This window comes from Megalops cyprinoides, chromosome 5 (genome assembly GCF_013368585.1).
Source record: "Megalops cyprinoides isolate fMegCyp1 chromosome 5, fMegCyp1.pri, whole genome shotgun sequence".
Classification (NCBI taxonomy): domain Eukaryota; kingdom Metazoa; phylum Chordata; class Actinopteri; order Elopiformes; family Megalopidae; genus Megalops; species Megalops cyprinoides.
Genome location: NC_050587.1, coordinates 14760378 through 14780653, shown reverse-complemented (window position 1 = coordinate 14780653; position 20276 = coordinate 14760378). Strand labels below are relative to the sequence as shown.

General features: G+C 40.3%; 1 protein-coding gene across 1 annotated transcript; it reads left to right on the top strand.

Moving 5' to 3' along the window:
* Positions 1-4433: 4433 nt before the first annotated feature.
* On the top strand, positions 4434-16840 carry aggf1 (angiogenic factor with G patch and FHA domains 1). The gene is made up of 15 exons (XM_036529039.1): positions 4434-4630; positions 5191-5391; positions 5665-5752; positions 5979-6160; positions 6358-6489; positions 6984-7169; positions 8905-9268; positions 9822-9933; positions 10244-10295; positions 10453-10554; positions 10659-10824; positions 11549-11628; positions 13684-13811; positions 15309-15408; positions 16164-16840. The coding sequence occupies exons 2-15, from the start codon at positions 5209-5211 to the stop codon at positions 16380-16382; spliced, it is 2094 nt and encodes a 697-aa protein (XP_036384932.1). The 5' UTR covers positions 4434-4630; positions 5191-5208; the 3' UTR covers positions 16383-16840.
* Positions 16841-20276: the final 3436 nt, after the last annotated feature.

Below are 20276 nucleotides of genomic sequence, written 5' to 3'. Positions count from 1 at the left end.
TTAGCAGAAAGGAGCAATTAGCTGGTGGGCCACACCTGAAATCAAACCCCATTGTTCCTGCCCAGCTCAACAGCATTTTGTAACAGCCAAGGTTTTTATGCAGGCCACAGAAGGTCAATCTGTTCTGGTTACGTGACCTTTTAACAAATCAGTGAATGTACACAGTGCTTGTCGTTTTGTAGCCAGCTGCAATGTTCCAAATGCCATAGCAACACGCCACCTGACATGAATTAAGCATTTTTAATTCTTGATTTTGGAGTCTCGTCATGATGTAAGATTGACAGAAGGTCTGAAAGTCGTGTGTATGGGCACCCTTGGTCCACGTACATACATACAGCTTTGCTGGGGAATACTGATTTCTCATTTCTTCTGAAGGAGGACTTGCAAGCAGTGTGTCTGCTCTTCCGCGTCCTCCGAGGATGATTTATTGGTATTGATTTGGGTCCTCTGTGTCACGTTGCCTCAGGTGAATACAGCCTGATGTCCCCGTCACCTGTGGCGGTGCGGTGCTCCCGACACAATGCATCATTTTCCTCCACCTCTTTTCACCCCCCAACGCAGGGGAGACCGGGATGAAATTGCATGCATGACTAAGGAGTCCATTGGCAGATTAAATTTCTCTCCTGTCAGGCAGTATTTACATGGCCATCCAGCTCTTGAGTTCAAAAAGTTGCTCCAAACAGAAACTCTCTTGATAAAAGTTCCACCTTTGAGGTGCTTCGTTTGTGTCTGTGGGCGTCAGTGCAAGCCTTGTGGTATGCCACATTCCTCAATTCAAAATGCAAATGCCATTTAAAAATGAACAGGCTTTGGTAATTTGCAACGAACAGCATTGTGATGAGGAATGGCGTCTTTCGAGTACCCTGAACCTGTTCTATGTACATTTCCATATACTTCATTACCCCGCAGGTAAAGTGAGTCAGCAAATTAGGCCCCATTTCAATCAAATTAAGCCCCACTCAATCTAGCTGCCTTGTGCTCGTTCGTCAACAAGCTCATCTCCTCTTCCTCCACTCGTCATGGGAGAACAGCTGTGCACCATGCCTACACTCCACATTGTTGTCCGCATGAAGTTGGTGACAGATGAGGACAGGAAAGAGCTATAAATTGAGTGTTCATGTTATTGTTCCAATACATCTTGACTTTTCATTTACCACTGTTTCATTGTCTGGGATGTTTCGGAGTTACTGTGCATAATGGGGATGGAGGTTCCACTGCACATGTGGAGAAAAACTAAAACCATTCCAGTTAAGACAATGAAAACCGAGGCCCATACTCACACAGTTTCTATACATTAGGACATCATTAAATGCTTCTGAATTGGTTGACTTCTTGGCTATATGAACCTCTATGCTGGGCTCGAGTTGCGATGTTTTTTAATCATTCTTAAAATTAATAGCAAAAATCGAGATCACACCGTTTACAATTGTAGAGAAGAACAAGGTCTCATCCTGGTTTCACTTAGTTCTTCTGTATTGTAGCCCAACCCCCAACCCAGCCCTACAACAGGTATTAAGAACAGTATTGTAGGTTGAATAAGGGCACCTTCAGAGAAAACAACAATGACAGTGATTACTAATCAGGAGTATATTTAATTATACTCATATTGCAAAATCTTAGTAACAGCATGATCAACATAACTGAATTTAAAATGTTCTATTATTTGGATTATTTCTTAGAAAACTGTGTAGCCTTGGGTTTTATGCCTGTCTGTAGCTTTATGTCTTACCTCCCACATAGACTATTTCTGCTCCAGACTCAGACACTGCATTTACTTTCCAATTACAAATATAATGCTCTCATCAGTTATACAGTTGTGTTTCATGGCAATCCTGCCTGGCTATCTTGAAATGTCTCAATCTGCCGAAGCATATGTCAGTTTTGCCAGATGTTCCGTCAAGTGAATTCCCTCGCAATGCAATTGAGAGTTGAGGGGACTAATCTCATTTTATTTTTTACTAGACGATATCCTTGTTGCATCGGTAACTCTGATAATCCTATAACAGGCTTTTTTTATTAGATTTAGGAAGGCTTGAGAGACGCATTCACCATAGCCACTTCCTTGTTTATTCACGCATTAGTATTTGGCCTTTCATAGATAGTTTATCCTCATATAACATCATTTTAAACTTATCTCAGGTTCAAAATTTGTTCAATATCTAGTATCCTGGAAAGACTTTAGTTTCATCTGGAATGAAAGCAGTTTAAGTAAATGCATTTTTAAACAACTGGACAAAATAGAAACAGCTTCTGTGAGTCAGCATACACATTCTCCAGAGTGGGATATATATAAGTGGGTGCAAATATTTCATGACTTTATGCACTCAGGAAGTCATTGCTTTTAATAATTTTCAGTTCTTTTGTATGGGATGGATAATATTCTGTCCCTACTGTGGGACGTTGAGTCATGTGATCAATGATGTGGTCATGTGTTACTAACAAAACAGGAATTGGGCTAGAGTGCAACTTCTCAGAAACTTAAGTCCATTATATGAAGTAATAAATGATACCATGTCAGGTAATATAGTAGGATTAACACCTGACAACATTTTAGCTCATGGTAAATAATTTAGTAAAATAACTTCATGACTTGCCAGTAGGGTTTCTGAATATTCAATTATTGATTTTCATCAAACTAGAATTAAAAAAACAAACAAGTTACCTTGCCCATAGTTGAAAAATTATCCAAATGGAGGAGATCACTTTAAGAATTTAGCCAGGCTGTTCAGCTAGACTGAGAGATGGCCACGCCCAACATTTTAAGAATGAATGCTGTGTCCATTATAAGCTTTAGACTCAAAGTATTTTACTTGTGCAAGGCAACAGGATTAAATTATATTATATTATATAGTGAGAGCGGCTGAATTCCAAGTTGGGCTTTAATTTTCAATAATGAGGGAGTGTTATTGTTTTTCCATGCATTTTCAATGCATGCCTCTTTTAAATCAACCAGTCTAAAGATTTGCACCTCTCTCATTTTAATGTGCAAAGTATTTTCTGCATTAAAAAAAATCTGTGAAATAGGAGAAAGGTGGTGCATCAAAATCAATCAAAAAAGTAAAAATATCTTCCCTATGAGTGCATTTAGGCTGACCCGCTTCTGCCGAATTCAACTCCTGCGATTCAGTGGAAACACCACTGTTGAGGATCACCATGATTTTTTAATCACTGTTTGTTTTTTCATTTCAAGGGTCTCCGTCTCCTACAATAAATATCACTTGTATACAAGTATTTCAAGACATTAATGAAAGTACGTCAAAAAAAATCCTTTATAAAATTTTAACATAATTCGTTGACAGGAAGGTATTAATCAGAAAGCTGCACGTTAGAAACCATAGTTTGACTGGGCAGTGTTCGCTATAAGCACTAACTTTTGTCCTTCTATGCCATCTGCTGGCCGCTTGATAGCACAGACATGAAAGAAGTTTGATCATTACACGGACAGTACTTACAGGTAAACATCTATCATTTTCACCTTTGATTGGTATCTATGATTGCTTATTGCTATTCTCCATAGCCCCATTTCTATAAAATTATGCTACCTCACCATCTCTTTATAATCACAAATGTGAACGCTGAAGAACACGTCCCAGTGAGACAATGTTAATGTTAGTCACACATGGAACAAACAGCACGCGATTAGATGCTGCGTATAGAAAACAGACGATAGGTTGTTATACTTTTGAAATAATTCCAAAATGAAGGGAGGAATCAGTAAAACTGTGTGTGTGTGTGTGTGTGTGTGTGAAAAGGTGTTTCTCACCTCTGTAAATTCTACATTTGGTGTATATTAGCTTTTTTATATGTTTATATGTTAATGTTTATTAACATTTTTAAATGCTCAGAGAGAGAGCGAGAGAGAGAGAGAGAGAGAGAGAGAGAATGCGGTATGATTGTTTACCTGTCTGCCTAGTTTATCTACGTCAGCTGCAATGCACAAAATTCCCACTTCATTTTAACCGCACATGACAATAGTCACTGACTAATCCATTTTTAAACAAAACATCGAAACATCATATTCAACCACAACACAAAGTGAAAGGTGCTTATGTATACATTATCTAGACTGCCATTTGCAAAGTAAAAAGTGTATAAGATCCTTGGCTGAATGTAGCGAAACTTTTTCCATGTAGTACCCTCACGGACAAAACGGAATGTAGACTCATAAGTTGTTGCAGCAGCAGCGGATCGCCTTCAAAGAACTGGCTGAATAACTCTTAGGTTGTTGTCTAACAACAAGAAATATAAAAGGCCGGACACTGCACGCTTTTGCTCAAGCACGACCCGTTTTTTGGCATAAAAAATGCAATATTTTTTGAAAGTAGCCTGCGTATTTCCCTACACCAACAGGTTTGAGCCTTACTGCACATTGCTTCTCAACCCCGACTGAATAAAGATTGCAAGTACAAAGGCAGAAGTGACGCTGTAGCAAAATGGTGGTCTCCTATGAAGCGAAGTGCAAACAGCGCAGCTTTACCAACAGTAACTCAGTTTATTATCAAACAAAACATGTGCTCATGTATATTAAGGATGCGGGGTAGTAATGGGATGTTTATTTTCAATTTTCAGGTTAATCAGCCCAACGGCAGGACTGGGAATACATTCAGAAGTCTGAAAATACCGAGAATTGGTACGCTTTAGCTAATATTAGCGAGATAGCTAGCAAGCGAGTAATCGACGTTTATTTTTTAACTCTCCGTATTTATTCACTATAAGAATTTGATTATTTAAGACGATCACGTCTTGATAACTTCGTGTAGGGTGTAGAGTTACTATGTTACTAAGTTAATATGTTGCATTACCGTGTAGTTCATTTCGCCTGTTTCCTCTCAAATTCCATAGCCGATGTTGAGCTAGCTGGTAGTGGAACGTTGCCGACATGCAACAATACGAGCTAATTTGGTACCTAACTAACTACCAACTTAAAATTTAAGTCAGCCTGTCGACCTAGCGAATTACTAGTTTGATAGGCTAGTTAGCCAACTGTTGGCTAGATGGTTTAAGAACCCATTTAACAAATAATTGTGTGAACATGAATATCTCGCTGTCTCCTGGATCACTTGCTGTATCTTCTAGCGAGAGCTGGCTAGTTAGTCTTGTTAGCTAGTTGCGCAGCAGTTCAACTACCGATTTCTTTCATCTTAAATTCTTTCAAATTGAGGTTGTGCCTTTCCCTGTCTTTTGCCATAGGTGGGTAGATACTCCACGATGGCAACACATGGAGATGAGGATTCTGAATCGGAAGTTGTAGGACTCAAGCTGAAAGTGGAGACACTAAAACAGAAGTTGAAAACATGCAAAAGTGAAATTCACAAGTTGCAGAAGCAGCTCAGTAGAACGGAACGGCTACAGAAGAACACAGAAAGATACTACGATGATCTGCAAAAACAGGTAACCTCACAAACTAACGTTAACCGTCTGTATCGTCGTTAGAATAGCTAGCGAATCTTGAAACATAATGCGTTTTTGTGCCATGTGTACTTGTATAGTCTAACTAGTTCGTTCTGAGTTACCAGTTATTATGCTGTGAATTGGTCGTAACGTTATTTGATGTTTTATATACATTGTAATTACGCATTTATATAACTATATACATTTTTGCAAAGCTTTCTCTGAACGTTTGTTTAGATTTGGTACTAATTTTGCGGTTTGCTGTCATTTTAGGTTTATCAGTTAAATGCAGAACTCCACGAACAGAAGGGAGAAAAAAACAGAACTGATACGGGGACACAAACTGAGGACTACACTTGGGGTGAGTCTGGCATTTATCAAGTTAAATTTGTTGCATTCTCATTGTATTGATTTATTGTAGCTGAATAAAGCAAGAAATGAGGGTGGTGTCAGCATGAGAACATGAAGCACTTTTGGAGACTTGTTTGGGTCTTTCCTGGGAACCTTTCTTGGAGAGAAGGGGAATGCCTTTTTGTTGTGACAGAATTGTACAAAGATTTTTATACTGGACTGAATGTATTTGGCAGGTTATTACAACTACTACTATGGAGGTTATTATCAGAGTGGGGCAGAGGCCACAGAAACGGAAGAAACGGCATCTGAGGAGCATAGAAACCATGCATCAGAGGAGCCGTCTCACACAGCGAACGGAAGCGTGACGGACAACAGCGGCACACAGGAGAATCACAAAGACAGCTCTGAACCCAAGGTGTGTGTGTGTGTGTGTGTGTGTGTGTGTGTGTGTGTGTGTGTGTGTGTGTGGTGTGGTGTGGTGTGGTGTGAAAAGATGCACAATCAATTAGAACACATCAAAGATACATAGTACTTAGCCTTCAGCTTAAACAACTGGTGTGGGGTCATTTTGTCAAAGTGTATGTGCCTTTCTGGGTGGTGTCCTTTGCTCAGGAGACCGACGGCACCTCCATTGCCGAGATGCTACGGGCCACGGCGGAAGAGGCTGTGTCTCAGACCGGGTTTGTCTTCGATGAGACCTCTGGGATGTACTACGACCACAGCACAGGCTTCTACTATGACTCGGTAAACAGCCAGGTTTCCCATTTGGTCTATGCTTTTTAACAGCCCCCCTGGAGTGCAGTACTTTTATATACAGCCTATATGAACACTGCTGAAATTACAACATCATTGGGACCTGATTTACAGAACCAGTACTGTAAAGGCAGAACTTCTTAATGTTGTTTGTAGAAATGAATATATGTGGCATTTTCATTTTATTGTTAGATGTTGTGAAGTATTCATTGACATGAAATGCATTCATAAACACACTTCCAATTGCATTGGAAATGCAATATCAACATTTGATAAATAGAGTATTCTGCTGTCAGCATACTTCCAGGGCTTTGTTCAGAAATGTTTCAGACACACTTTAAGCAGTGAAAATCAATTTGGGCAAAGTGTGAGTTGGAGATCTGTCTCAAGATTTGCCAGCATAGACATTATGTGCTAAAATTATAAATGAAGTGTTTATGTGAATATGATGCAAAAAAGCACTGCTACCACCCTTTTTTCACCAGACCAGCCAGCTGTACTACGATGCCAACACAGGGATGTATTACTACTTTGATGTAGAGACTGGGTGCTATCAGTTCCACTCCAGAGTGGAGTTGCCAGCATACCAGGCAACTCCAGAGTCCAGCCAAGACAAAAAGAGCAAAAAGAAAAGAAAGGGGACTGAGAAATCTGCCCTCCAGGAGGATAAGGTAATGCCCAATGTGCTATTAAAATGTCCACTCACATCAGTCTAGCTTTTTTGCAGTTTTAGTCCCATAGATCAGGTTCTGGTAGCCATTTTCCTGAAGAGCCAGAATGCTGCAGATTCTGAAGCTCTCTCTAAATACTGGACCACAGAGAGATCCATGGTCATTTATCTTGATTATATCCAGTTATGTAATTAAGGTTTTGGTGGAAAGCAGAATGAGAAGCATCTCTGGGACTAGGGTTGCCTACTTCGGTCATAGATGATTTTAATTTGTTTTAATGTAATTTGATTGGACCTTCATGTGGATTTAGTAAACACATGTGTTTCGCCACACTGACTGAAAGCACTTTATGCTTGGACTGGTTGTGACATTGTTGTAAGGTTTCTCAGTTGCTCAAATAGATTTTCTGTGATTTGGATTTAATGAGCAATCATGTGTTATCTTTATTTTCCAATGTAAATTTAATCATTGTCTTATTCAGTTTTACAGCATGGTAACTGGCATTGTCTTGAAAGAGATTCTAGCACCCCCCTCCTAACAGTTCTTAGCTTTCTTCCAGTTGGACCTTAATCAATTTGTGTGTTTGCTTATTATTAAACATGGAGTCTTAGATTTCAAATGCTAAACAGTACAGATTAAATGTATGAAATTGGAGGAAAATTTGAGTTTAATATTCTTGACACAACAGCTGTGATTGTTTGAGTTGTATATTTACATTTTCTGCACAGTCAGTGAGTCAGTCAGCTTTGGTTTGGCATAGTGCCCTTTACAATCTGATTGTCACAAAGTACTTTACTGCACGCTGTTACCAGAAGAGAATTTTAAAAAATCCCAAAATAAGGCTAAATGGGAAACACTGTAAAAACATTCCCTTATCCTGTCCAAAAGGTGATTGAGAGAAATTTCTTGAAATATGTGAGAAAAGATTTACTTGTCAACCACATAATATTGGTATTTATTATAACTCTTCTGTAGGTATGGTTAAGGGGACATTAAGCATTAGAGTAAGAGGCAGAGAGTTCATCTATATTTACCCAGTTGTGTAAGAAGTGTGTGTGATGTAGAGGGGTGCGCTTTATGTATTTGTCTCCCCTGGACCTATAGGGAGAGACACTGTCACCCCCCACTATGGAGTTGACTGTCTGCTGTTCCTCCCGTAGGTCCAAGAGCTGACTAACTCATTGGCTAGTATGAAGATTGCTTCTTTTGGAAACGGTGCTACAAGTAAAGGTACACCTATTGCATCAATGCACTTGCTTATACATATCAAATCAAGCCAGTGGATCTTTAATGCCGATTTAATGCAGCACAGTGTCTGAACTGGACGTTTCTGTCCAGAGACTTGGGAGGCTTCTGTTCATGTCAGTTCTCAGAATAGTTTGTATTTGGTTGGTGGTGTGTTTGTGAGGGTGGCGTTTTTTAATGGCATCAGTAAGGGACTTGGTTGCTTGATGTGGCAGGACAATGTTGTACTGAGGTCACAGGTGATTGATGGGACGAGGTACGTTAGCACTGCTTTGACTGTGTGGTGCTGCTCAGAGAATGAGAAATGGTGAGCTGTCATTTGAAAACTGAGACTCCATGTGACACAAAAGCATAAACGTGCACTTTTACATCAGAGTTGACTCTGTCCAAATCCGAACCACAAATTCTCCATGACTGAAACACCGAAGGCCTAACGCAAGGGAAAGCTGTAAGCGTCTGCAGTTTTAACTGGTTCGGTGTCCAACGGCAGGACCACAGAGCTGCAGAGGGGGACTTGGATGGGAAGAAGTCACATCAGAAGCGAAAGAGGACGCCGGTATCGCATAGAGAACGGAGGTCCTGTAGCCCAGAGCGGAGGTCCCGTAGCCCAAAGCGGAGGTCCCATAGCTCAAGCGCGTTAGAGGATGGGGAGCTGGCGATGGCAGAGGATCATAAAAAGGCCAAGCGGGGGTCGCGTGCCAATCACACTGCGCGGAAGAAGGCGCTTTCTGATGACGCCTCCAGCGGGAGCGAGCTAGAGGAGGGCGAGATCACCGACTCTCAGGGTGAAGAGGACACCTCCTCTGAGTCGTCCACCACTGATAGCTCCAAGTCGGAGAGCGACGATCAGGAAGGTGAGCGGCACGGGGGAGTTGGTGGAGCGAGTGGCCATCAGGCATGGGCCTTAATGGCATGCGCTGTCCAAACAGATGGTCAGCTGTCATTGAAGGCATTTCTGTGAGGCACAGATTGCATTACACAGCTGTATGTGGGACTGTTAGTCTTTAATCTCTTTTACGTTGGAGGTAAGCTCATGTCAATACAATTGTTGCATGTCTCTCTTGTGTCCGAACTTGCACAGGTCCTGTGCTCTGCATTAATGTTACATATAGGTGGATGTAGCAGGTGTTTGTACATGCGATAATGGTGAATAAAGGTCATGCCTATCTGCATTTATTAAAAAAAGAGACTTGGCAACGCGGATGCGCTTTCCTCCATGCCAGAGCTTGATGACGGGTATTGCTCGGGAATCACGGAAGAATTTACATTCACTATGATTAAGGCCACAGTGACTGGGGCAATCACCTGCCTCAAAATTTGCACACCTCTCACATCTGATCCAACAGAGACTTTTCCAGGTGCCATTACACTACAAAGCATGTAATTTCAGTGTTGTTTTGTCTGCAGTGTCAGAGGAAGCCTGGCCGCCATGTGTGAGAGTGACAGTTGTCCGCTCTCCAGTGCTACAGACCGGGAATCTCTACATTCTCACAGCTGACAAGCCGGCCACCATCGGGAGGTATGTGTTCTGGTTGCCTCAGGCTCTGACCTTACGCATTACCAAAAACCAGCGGCTGAATCTTTCCATTTTCTCTTCACCTTGTAGGTTCACAGCAAACATTGTTGCATTAATTTCTACAGTTATTTTGATCATAACAACGCAATTTTGTATAATCTATACATTTTTTTTTCTAATAAGGGATGATCTATGGCATCATTTATGACCATGATTTCATCTGTTCACAGTGGCATTTCAGTGGGTGTAAAACTTTTTTTTAATGTTTACCACAAGAATTATACCAACATTGATTACAACTTTTTTTTTGCAGAGAAAAGGACATGGATCATGCTATCAGAATACCTGAAGTGGGAGTTAGTAAGGTAATGCTATCTGTATTAAAATGGTTTCCGTCAAAGTCTCATTTTTTAAGCATAATTTATAATTGCACATTGTAAGCATGTAGACGCCTGCTATCAGTTATGTAACGCTGTATCTTTGTGGAAGGTTTTCGGTGCTGACTTGCTTTGGTTCTCTCAGTTCCATGCAGAGGTGTATTTTGACCAGTGTTTACAGTGCTACGTGCTGGTGGACCAGGGTAGCCAGAATGGCACCGTCATCAACGGGAACCGTATCCTGCAGGTCAGACATTTCAATATGTCGCTAGACATTTAGCCTGAAATAACAGACTGTGGAGCTGCCCGTCACCCGCACGTTACACGTTCCCCTTTCGGTTCTCGTTCCAGCCTAAAGTGAAGAGCGAGCCCTTCGCGCTCACGCACGGCGACGAGATCAAGATGGGGGAGACGGTCCTGTCCTTCCACATCCACTCAGGGAACAACACGTGTGACGGCTGCGAGCCCGGCCAGGTCATCGCCCACCTCAGCCGCCGTCGGAAAGAGGAGTCAGGTGGTACGTGTCAGCAGCAAACCGCACCCCTGTTTAAAGCCTGAGAGGACACTAGTGCCAGAATCGGATAAAGTGAAAGCAGTGACTGTAAGATCTTGAATAGAGGATGCTTTAGCGCTTAAGCATTTATTCACATACTTAAGCACCCTATTTGTGTTTGTGGAATATTTGATAGGCTGAGTAATTGCCTGGAAATGGTGGAGTACTATTAAGAGTACTATTAAGACGTGTTCAAGCACAGCGTGCTAATACAGTCATCATCATTCTTGTATTGCTGCAGGACCACATGGATGCTATGAGATGCCCTCACATTCATGTCTAGCTCAGTTGTCACAATGAGCAGCATTAATTTTTAAAGAATAAAATATTTCAGACAGAACTGGGAACAGCCAGTCATTTGTTATATAGCCCTTAACCTGTTCTATTTACCCTCAGTCTCCTCTGCCATTTCCTGCTTAGTGGAACTCAGGTTCATAATAAAATTTTCCTTCAACAAGCCAACAACAAAAACAGAATGTCATTCATAAATTCTAGAATTTCATATGGTACCTCACTGTGGAAAGAGACATCATCATCATCCTTCGGCCGTAGCCAAAGGAGACGTTATTGGAGGGAGACATTTGATATTTGTCCAAAAATGGCAAATTAGTTGGAGCCATTTAAAATATATTTTTTTTTCTTTTTGTTGGTGGTAGTGCCTTAAATGAATCTGGTTGTGTCTTTGCAGGTCAGGTGATAAGCAAAGAGGATAAGGAAGTAAAACGGCAGAAAGAACTGAAGCAAATGAAAGTGAAATACGGCTTGAAAGTAAGTTTCTCCCTAAAGTAAGGCAGAATGTTTGTTTTTTTTTTTTCTTTTTTCCCCCACAGCCCACATTTTGTCAGTGGCATAGGGAACAGCATCATCCTCTGCATATTTCATATTTAAAGAGACTGACATCCCTCTTAGTTTCAGTCAGTAGTAACGTACTTCAATTCTTCATGCTTTGGAAAAGTTTAATTATGAACGTAATTTTACTTACATGGCGGGTAACACTAAACTGATTTCATATTGAAATGAAAAGAATGTGAAATAACATTTTCATAAAAATTGTCATGTTAAGGTAGCCTGTCAAAGTGATGGAATTCCATTCAAACTGAACTCAAGTCTAAACATTTCCTGTATCAAATGAGCTACAAATGTTCACATCAAGGTGTGTACAATTGCTGTTAAATTTGTACTGTTATGTTAGAATTTGCAGAACAGCTCTCTCTGAGAAATGGGTCAGACTTAAAAAAAAAAAAAAAGGGCAATACTGATGACAACATGAATGCACATGTATTATATATGTTAAGTTTTGACTAACTTGCAGTTAAATAGTTTGAAGAAGAGGTGCTTCCCAAAACATGCTTCACAGAAGTGGAACACAGGAGGGAGTTATCAAAATGACAGAAAAACATGAATACAAGGATTACAAAATCTGGATCACTGTTGTCTGTATTAGTCAAAAAAAAAAAACACATTCTGGTGAAAAAAAGTGAAACAGACAGACATGTAGTACTCTCAAATGTCCACCAGATGTTGCCATTTATCATTCCCCTTAAAGGGTGACTGCTTGAGGTATTGATTCAAAGTACTGTTTCATTACACTAGCTTATTGGCATTTGGCAGACGCTCTTATTCTGAGTTACATAGGTTACAGTTTTTACATCTTATCTGTTTATACAGCTGCATATTTACTGGGACAGTTGTGGGTTAAGTACCTTGCCCAAGGGTATGATGGCAGTGTTCCAGCGGGGAAGTGAACTAGCAGCCATTCGGTTACGAGCCCTGCTCCTTACCACTGTTACACTGCTGCCCCTTCCTTTGCTTCATGTTCTCACACAGAATAGGGATTTATTAGTAGTTTTAATTGCCCTCTTTACACGTGAGTACTGATTAATATTATCTATTATTAATTCATCTGTGCTCATTATTTTTGTATTATGTACTGTCCCTTACATCCATCTCCAGTATATTTTGAATGATTTAAGCATTTACAGTGTAACTTGGGAAACCATATATTTCTAATTCCTAAACCACAACAACCCTGTTTTCTGTGCTGGTTGGACCAAGCACCGCATAAAAACCGGATTTGTGATTTAGGATATGAACAAACATACCGAATCCCTCATCGTCATTAAGCGGACATGCTAAATTATTCAGACAAGCGCACAGCTACTTGCTTTAAGAGATTTATCCATGCCGACAAGGCAAGAGTGCCTCTGAACACACTGAGCCAATCATAACTCCATGAGCTTGTATGAAATTTTACCATCTACAGATCAGCTTTTCTAGATATGCCCGTTTCTTATGAAAATTAGCCTCTGTCGTTTCTACTTAATGAATAATTTGAAAGAAGTTTGAATAGCCTCATAAAATGACTTGCCATGCTGAATCCTTATCTTCAGAGCTTCAGCATGATATAATATTACATGTTATATAACGCTTGTGTATAGATCTTTGTGGATGTATTTAGGTGCACTAGCATGCCTTTTGTGTTCTTTACTGCAGGTGTGGCTGATGAATCCAGGTCAAGTCTGTTAGTATTTCAACCCACTTCACTTTTTTTTTTTTTTTTTTTTTAACAATTTCTAGCAGGTTTCCTTGTTCAAGGAATCCGGTCAATCTCACAAACCACTAGTGTCCTGAAACAATGCTAACATTAACGCGGTCTGTTTGATTTAGAGTAAACATTGATGGAGGTTCAATGGCTCGTACCTGTCGCACAGAGCAGGAGGGCTTGCACTGAAGTGTTGAAGTGAATGTGAGAGATTTGAATGGGACATTTGTCCGAGTGCTTGGCTGTTAAGGGCTCTGTTATTTCCTGTCGATAATTTGCAGAACAGCGAATATGAGGGATCCAAAGCCTTGAAGAACTCCAAATATACGGACCGTGCGGAAAAGCGTCGCCAAGTCGTTGGGAGTGAGGGGACCTTCTGTAGAGATGACGCGCCAGCCTCTGTTGACGTGTGAGTACTGAGGCGGGAACCTAAGAGGGGGAGCGGCAAATCAGGCCCTTGTGAAACAGAACAGGATAGATGGAGTACTTTATTTATCCCCAAGGGATAATTCCAGTGTTACAGTAGCAATTCACAAAATGACAAAAGACACACATAACTTACAGAAGAAAAAACAGAATGTGCAAATTAAAAGTAAAAGTAAAATGTCCTCAAAAAGTGTCCAAATTGCCACTCAGTGGAGGAGTCTCCTCTCCTGGCACAGAGGGGAGTCGTTGTAGATGGCTATTGCCGTGGGCAGGAATGACCTCCTGAAGGAGCTGAAGGAGCCTCAGACTGAAGACACTCTGTTGTCTGACCAATTAAAAGTAAAATGTGCATTGTGCAACATTTTAGATTTCATTTCAGACTTTCATTACCTACTCACAGTAACCATTTGAACCCCAGGTCACATTTCCGTTATTTCAGATCAGCATTATTAAACATTTTGGTCCTGGTGAATCTGAGAGGCCTAGCCCTGTTTTAAAGTATGCATCAAGAAAGGGCATACCTCAAAGGATTTAGGTGTAATCTCTGAAGGAATTAAGGCATGTTACACAGTACATGGCAGCGACAGTTTACAAGTAGCCATATTGTGTATAATTACATTTATTGTGGTTTTCTTCATGTTTTCTGAACATGACTGGCTCCATTCTATTCCATCAAAGGGTCACTTTACCAAAATTGCTTTATTCTGTCTCTTGTCAGTGGAATAGTCATTGTGCTTTCCCTTATATTCACAATTAACCCACCTGACCTAGGCTACGTGATTAAAATGTAGAGGTAGATGGCACACCCTTATTGGCTAGTTTAACACAATGTATGTATATGACACTGCCAGCGTGAAGCTATAAAGTGCAAAATTACATGGGCAGAAAAAAAATCACACGTGCAATGCCCTTAAGATTTCCATTGCCTGTCAGAAGACTGAAATGCCACAAAGCTGTGTCAGAGTTATATGAAATCATGGTCACTTCACACTGAGCGTTTACAGTAGATGCCGCCCCACAGCACATGCAGAATTGATTGCTCTACAGTACGAGCTCAGTCACATTGGGATCAGGCCAGCATGCAGCTTTCCTTAATTACGTCATTGAAGGTATTGTTCGACATTGTAAGCCAGTGTTCCACGGTGCAAGTGTTACAGGGCACAGTCTCCTGTGCGTCTCCATGTCATGACTTAGTTTGACTTGGCTGTACAAGAGAAGGGACGCTGACTTTTTTTGTTGTTAGAAACAACATAAATGGTGAAGTCAAAAAGGAAGCTCTCTCTCTCTCTCTCACTGATTTTAATGAAAACTATTTTGAAGCAAGCTGAGGACCCTTAACAATAAAAAAAACTTTAAAAAGATAAAAACAGTAAGCATTTAAAAATGTAATCATATACACCAAATATGGAATTTACAGAAATTTACCTTTTAATTTTCACCTTTAATGAATACTGCTACTTTAACGCCTCTTCAACTTTAGAGAAATCAGTGATTCCAACAAGGGACGGAAGATGCTGGAAAAGATGGGCTGGAATAAAGGTGAAGGACTGGGCAAAGGCGGAGCAGGAAGGAAAGAACCAGTAAGTATTGAGAGCTGCATGATAAATACCAATGAAATACCCATGAAGTGCTGTGTTAACCAGCGAATAAAACCTTGAACTCTTGCAGAGTTTTCTGTCTTTAACGAAACTGGGAATATGACTGTAGCAACAGTATCATAACAGGCTTGGCACTTCTTTTGTTATAGGATTCATGTAGTCAGTACAAACTGTTAAATTCTGTCTGTCTTCTTACTTTATGGTGCCGAGTAACAAACCTTAAGTTCACCCCACATTGGATTCATTTTATAAAAACACTATGACACTGAGACCCATGATATATCATGGATATTTGCACAGCTAGGGGTTTGATGTGTGAATAAGAGAATAAAGGGGAAAAAAAGAAACTTATTCAGTCATGTTACTTTTTTATTCCTATAGAAAGTATTTATTGGAAAATATTATTTTTGATCATTTTGTATTGTGAGCTAAATGTATCCTCACATGCCTGTTGGTTACCGTGTAGTCACTGTAATTCTCCACCTCTATAGAGATTTTTTTCCTCAACACATGTTTAATATCATGCCCAACCTGGCGTGGTGTGATGAAAACATGCTGTGTGCACCAGAAATTATCTTCCGTTAACACGATATTGGATCCTTTGAACAAGAATATTTATTGAGCAAATGCAGTGCTTATCCAACGGATTATATTGAATTTCCCATGGAGTGACACCCGCTCTTCTGCGTATGCTCTGTGGAGTTTAGATTGTTCCTCTGGGTTTTTCTGTCACTCAGATCCAGCTGAAGATCAGGAAGTCCCATGCAGGCCTGGGCGCTGCCACTGCGATGTCTGTGGATGACGCCGGCCTGGCCAGAACCAAAAACCAAGAGAACTGGGAGAAGGCGAGGGAGAGGTTTGCCGAAACGTGCCAGACACCGAACGCTTCCAGTAAGAAAGAGAAAGATGTTCCCAAGTCGTGGGTCAAGAGTAACGTGGATGAGTCATCCAAATGATGCAGGATTGCAGGATAGATTTCTAGTTAGATGTATGTTTTAAGTTTTTGAGAAGTTAAGCTGTTGAGAGGTTGTTACGTTGTGTGCATTATGTTGAGAACACATCCTCGCCATGTTGGAGATTTGGTGTATTCCTATGTTGTTGAAAAGGACACACATGCTGTTATTACATGACATATGTGTAAGTTTGCACACCAGACAGCTGACTGTATTGGAATTGTATATAATAAACATGTTGTTTTGCAGTGTGTGAAAGCATTTCATGAGATACTGACATCTGGATCGACCGTTGGATGGGCAAGTCAGATTCTTCATATGGTTATTATTTTTCATATGGCTATTAAGCGTGGTAATCAAACGTCATCTTAGCGCAGTTGGTCGTTGAGGGTGGTAAAGTGTAGCCGAGTGATCCGAGTTTGCTTCACATCTGTGGATGACAGCGGTCCTCAGAGGAAACATCACGGCTGGAGTTTGTGTGACAGGAGGTCCTGTCCTCCTGGTTTTTATTTCCTGCTGACTTTTTGGTTTTCCTTTCCTACATTCCCAACTTTCCCAATTAAAAATGGCTAAAAGTGGCATGCGCTGACCTTCTTTCCACGGTCCAACTCTTTTCCTTGTTGGGTATATCGTCGAAGCTAATTTGGTGTATATGGAGTGGAAATCGTTTGTTTTCCATTTGATTTATCTGGTCACACGCCCTGCAGCTCTCATTATTCAGGAGTGGAAAAGACTCAGGATAAAAATGTAGCAAGCAGATATAGCAAGCTGGTAAGCAGTTACAAACATTTTTAATGTGGATAAACCATGCTGTAGCTGTACAATGTCCCTATTCAGAGTTGGTAGAAACATGTTCTATGTAATGTACTTTGCCTACACTCTAATTCTTCTGTACTAGGGTCAGTGGTAAGATTAGACAGTACCCTCCTTAACACAGAACTTGTAGACAAATCCCATGCAGCTAACTTAAATATTCTTGTGAAAGGTGCTGTCATTACGGTAAAGAACTGATATGCACTTGCTAAATAATACAGAACCAGCCAACCAAACCAATCAACAGTACACATATAAATCTAGAGTGCCTGTTATCAACGCAGCTGAATTTGGACATTGTGGAACATTAAATTTATTACGATTTGTGTATGTAAGAACAATATGAGACAAGTCTTAATGATCCTCACACAACAATGTCTGCAGTTCATTGGTCTCCACGGTGATGAGGCTGGAGTTACGTTTGCATATATTGAAAAGAACATGTGAACATGCATAATACAAACTGTAATCAGTACCACAGAGCCGCAGCTTTGTGTCCATCATCCTTTAACCCCTCCCCTAATCCCTGCTACCCGGGGATAGACAGGCTGTCTATCTGTGTAAATATGCATATTCATACACACACACACGTTCACATACATCAGTGCACACATTGGTATGTATACGCACATATCTTTAGAGGAAGCAGTACCGTACTGTTAATACAAACAATTAGGTAAATAACATTGAAGTGGTGGTGGATGAGCCTGGAATTGATAGAGCAGAAGGCCTGCAGTGAACTCTATCAGCAGTTGTTGAATCCTGATCTTGACAGTACTGTCTTTACAGTAGTTCCTGCTCTAGTCACGTGGTGATCCAAAACCTTGTTTAGCATGGCTCTAAACCATTGGTTTTTCACCTTTATGAGGTACTCCCCTACCATTTGGTGTCTACTCTCACAACTGAGTAGAGTAGTGATTCCTGGATGAGACTATGAATAGCAGCCCTCACTTAAATTTCAGAGGAAATCCCCTCCTCCTCACCTGTTTCAGTGCACAGTTACATCAAGTAGAAAGAAAGATCCAGCTCTAAAGGCTTATTTTTGCTGCAGTCCGTCTTGAAAATGCCTAAGGAGGGCAATCCTCGTGAATGTCACCATCAAGAAATGTGGACATTTTGTTGTTTAGCAGTAGTCTAGGAAGGAGTGGCAGTTTATCACCAAATATGTTATACTGTTTTACAAAACACATAATATGGAAGATGATGGCTGCCTGTATTCACTTGCTTATTAGAATGTCTTCTGGAACAGGGCCATTTAGGACTGGATACAGTCATGCTCCTGTCGCAGCTACGGTACATGTCACTTTCAGAAGGGACAGAGGTCAAAGGAGCATCTTGTGGCAGAACAAAGACTGATGCAGTGATTTAATAGGACCAGGACTCATGACTGTGGAACGGGAATATGTGTTTGAAGAAGGAAATGACTTCCTTTACCATTAAGAAAGGAGAAAGTTTAGAGTAATGCAATGAGGGTAATGATTGTTGGAAACAGATGGTTAAGTACCTCTATGATAGTGTATGTGTGTTGTGGCTGTCTGTCTAGCACCACTGTTGAGTGGTGCTCAGTTCCATTGAATTTTTCTTAAATTTGTTTATTATTCAAAGGTTGAAAACGTGAATAAACATTATTTTATTAATATTACATACTATTTAAACATAAATAAACATTATTTTTCTTTTAAAAATTCATTTGTCTAAGCCTTTAAATTTATACGTATTTATGGAGCGTGTTCAATGCATGCAGTAATGACATTGAGATAACACAAAACCAATGAAGTGTTTCCTGTGGTTACATTTCATTTGTGTGTGTCTGTGTGTGTACACTTGCGCATATGTGTAAGACACAATAGAATGAAACCTTAATCCATTTTATCACATTTTGTCTCGCCTATCTCCAGTGGCCCGCTCTCCTGCCTTTTTTTTTTCATAAATGTCACGTTTCTCCAGGTATTTGTCACCTTTACACAAGATTCTTGATTTAGGGACGTGATAGAGGGACCAGTAAGTCTTAACAAAGAATAAATAGGAAGTGGCAGTGGTTATGAAATACTCATGCATGTGGACACAGCGCTCTGAATAGAAGCACATGTACAGAGCATAGCCTCGTGCTGGAACTTCTCTAGCTCTCCCTGTGCGCTCTAGTCTCACTGACTTGTACTCATCTTGTTTTTTTTTTTGGGATCTAGACTCACTAAATACCAGTTTTTTTTTTTTGTTTGTTTTTTTTTTTTTAATTAATGCAGACCATCATTTGGTATTGGAAAACTGGCTACTCTTAGAAGGGTCTGTGTTTGTTTCACATACATGGCAGGGATTAAAAAATATGAGAAAATATATAAAATTATTGTGTTGAGTCACAATCGACCTGAAAGATTTATTTAAAAGTCTGAGACATTTTTATCACCAGTACTTGTCTTCTAGTGTAGTTTTTGTGTAATTACAGTACCCTTACAGTACACTGTGAACATTTCACTAAAATGTAGAATTTGGATTTAATGTGATTCGTGGATGTCCCAGTAACAGTCCATAGTGTACAATGTTGTGCAGAGTGTACTGTTTAACACAAAGTACAGAAAGCAGTGTGCCGTGCTGCTGAATGGACACGCCCTCAAAGTAAATTTAAGGTTTGTTTTTCTGCTCCCGTGAGTGAGTGAGTAGTGTTGTGAGTATTGTCATGCGTAACTGGCACCCTTTTCGGAAGCAGGTTACGGTTCCTCTGAAAGGCATGGCTTATGAGTAATTAGCCTCATGTTGGAACCTCTCTAGCTTGAACCAAGCGGCTGCGCTCTATGTTATGAATAATACATGTTTTGCAATCATTCCAAGGTCAACCTCGGCTGCAGATATTGCAGGAGTATTGAGGATGGTGATGTTGCCAACCATCATCTTCCATACTTAGCAGCCATCTGAATTGCACCATACTGTGTGTAGCAACCCCACTTTGAAAAGAAGTTGGCAGTCCCTGACTGTAAGAACAAATTTAATATGTATGTCAGTAAACTGAGCCAGAAATTAGCAGTTGAAATAAACAAATTCAATTTAGAAATGACTGATTCATCTGTTTTGTACTATGTTCAAAACCTT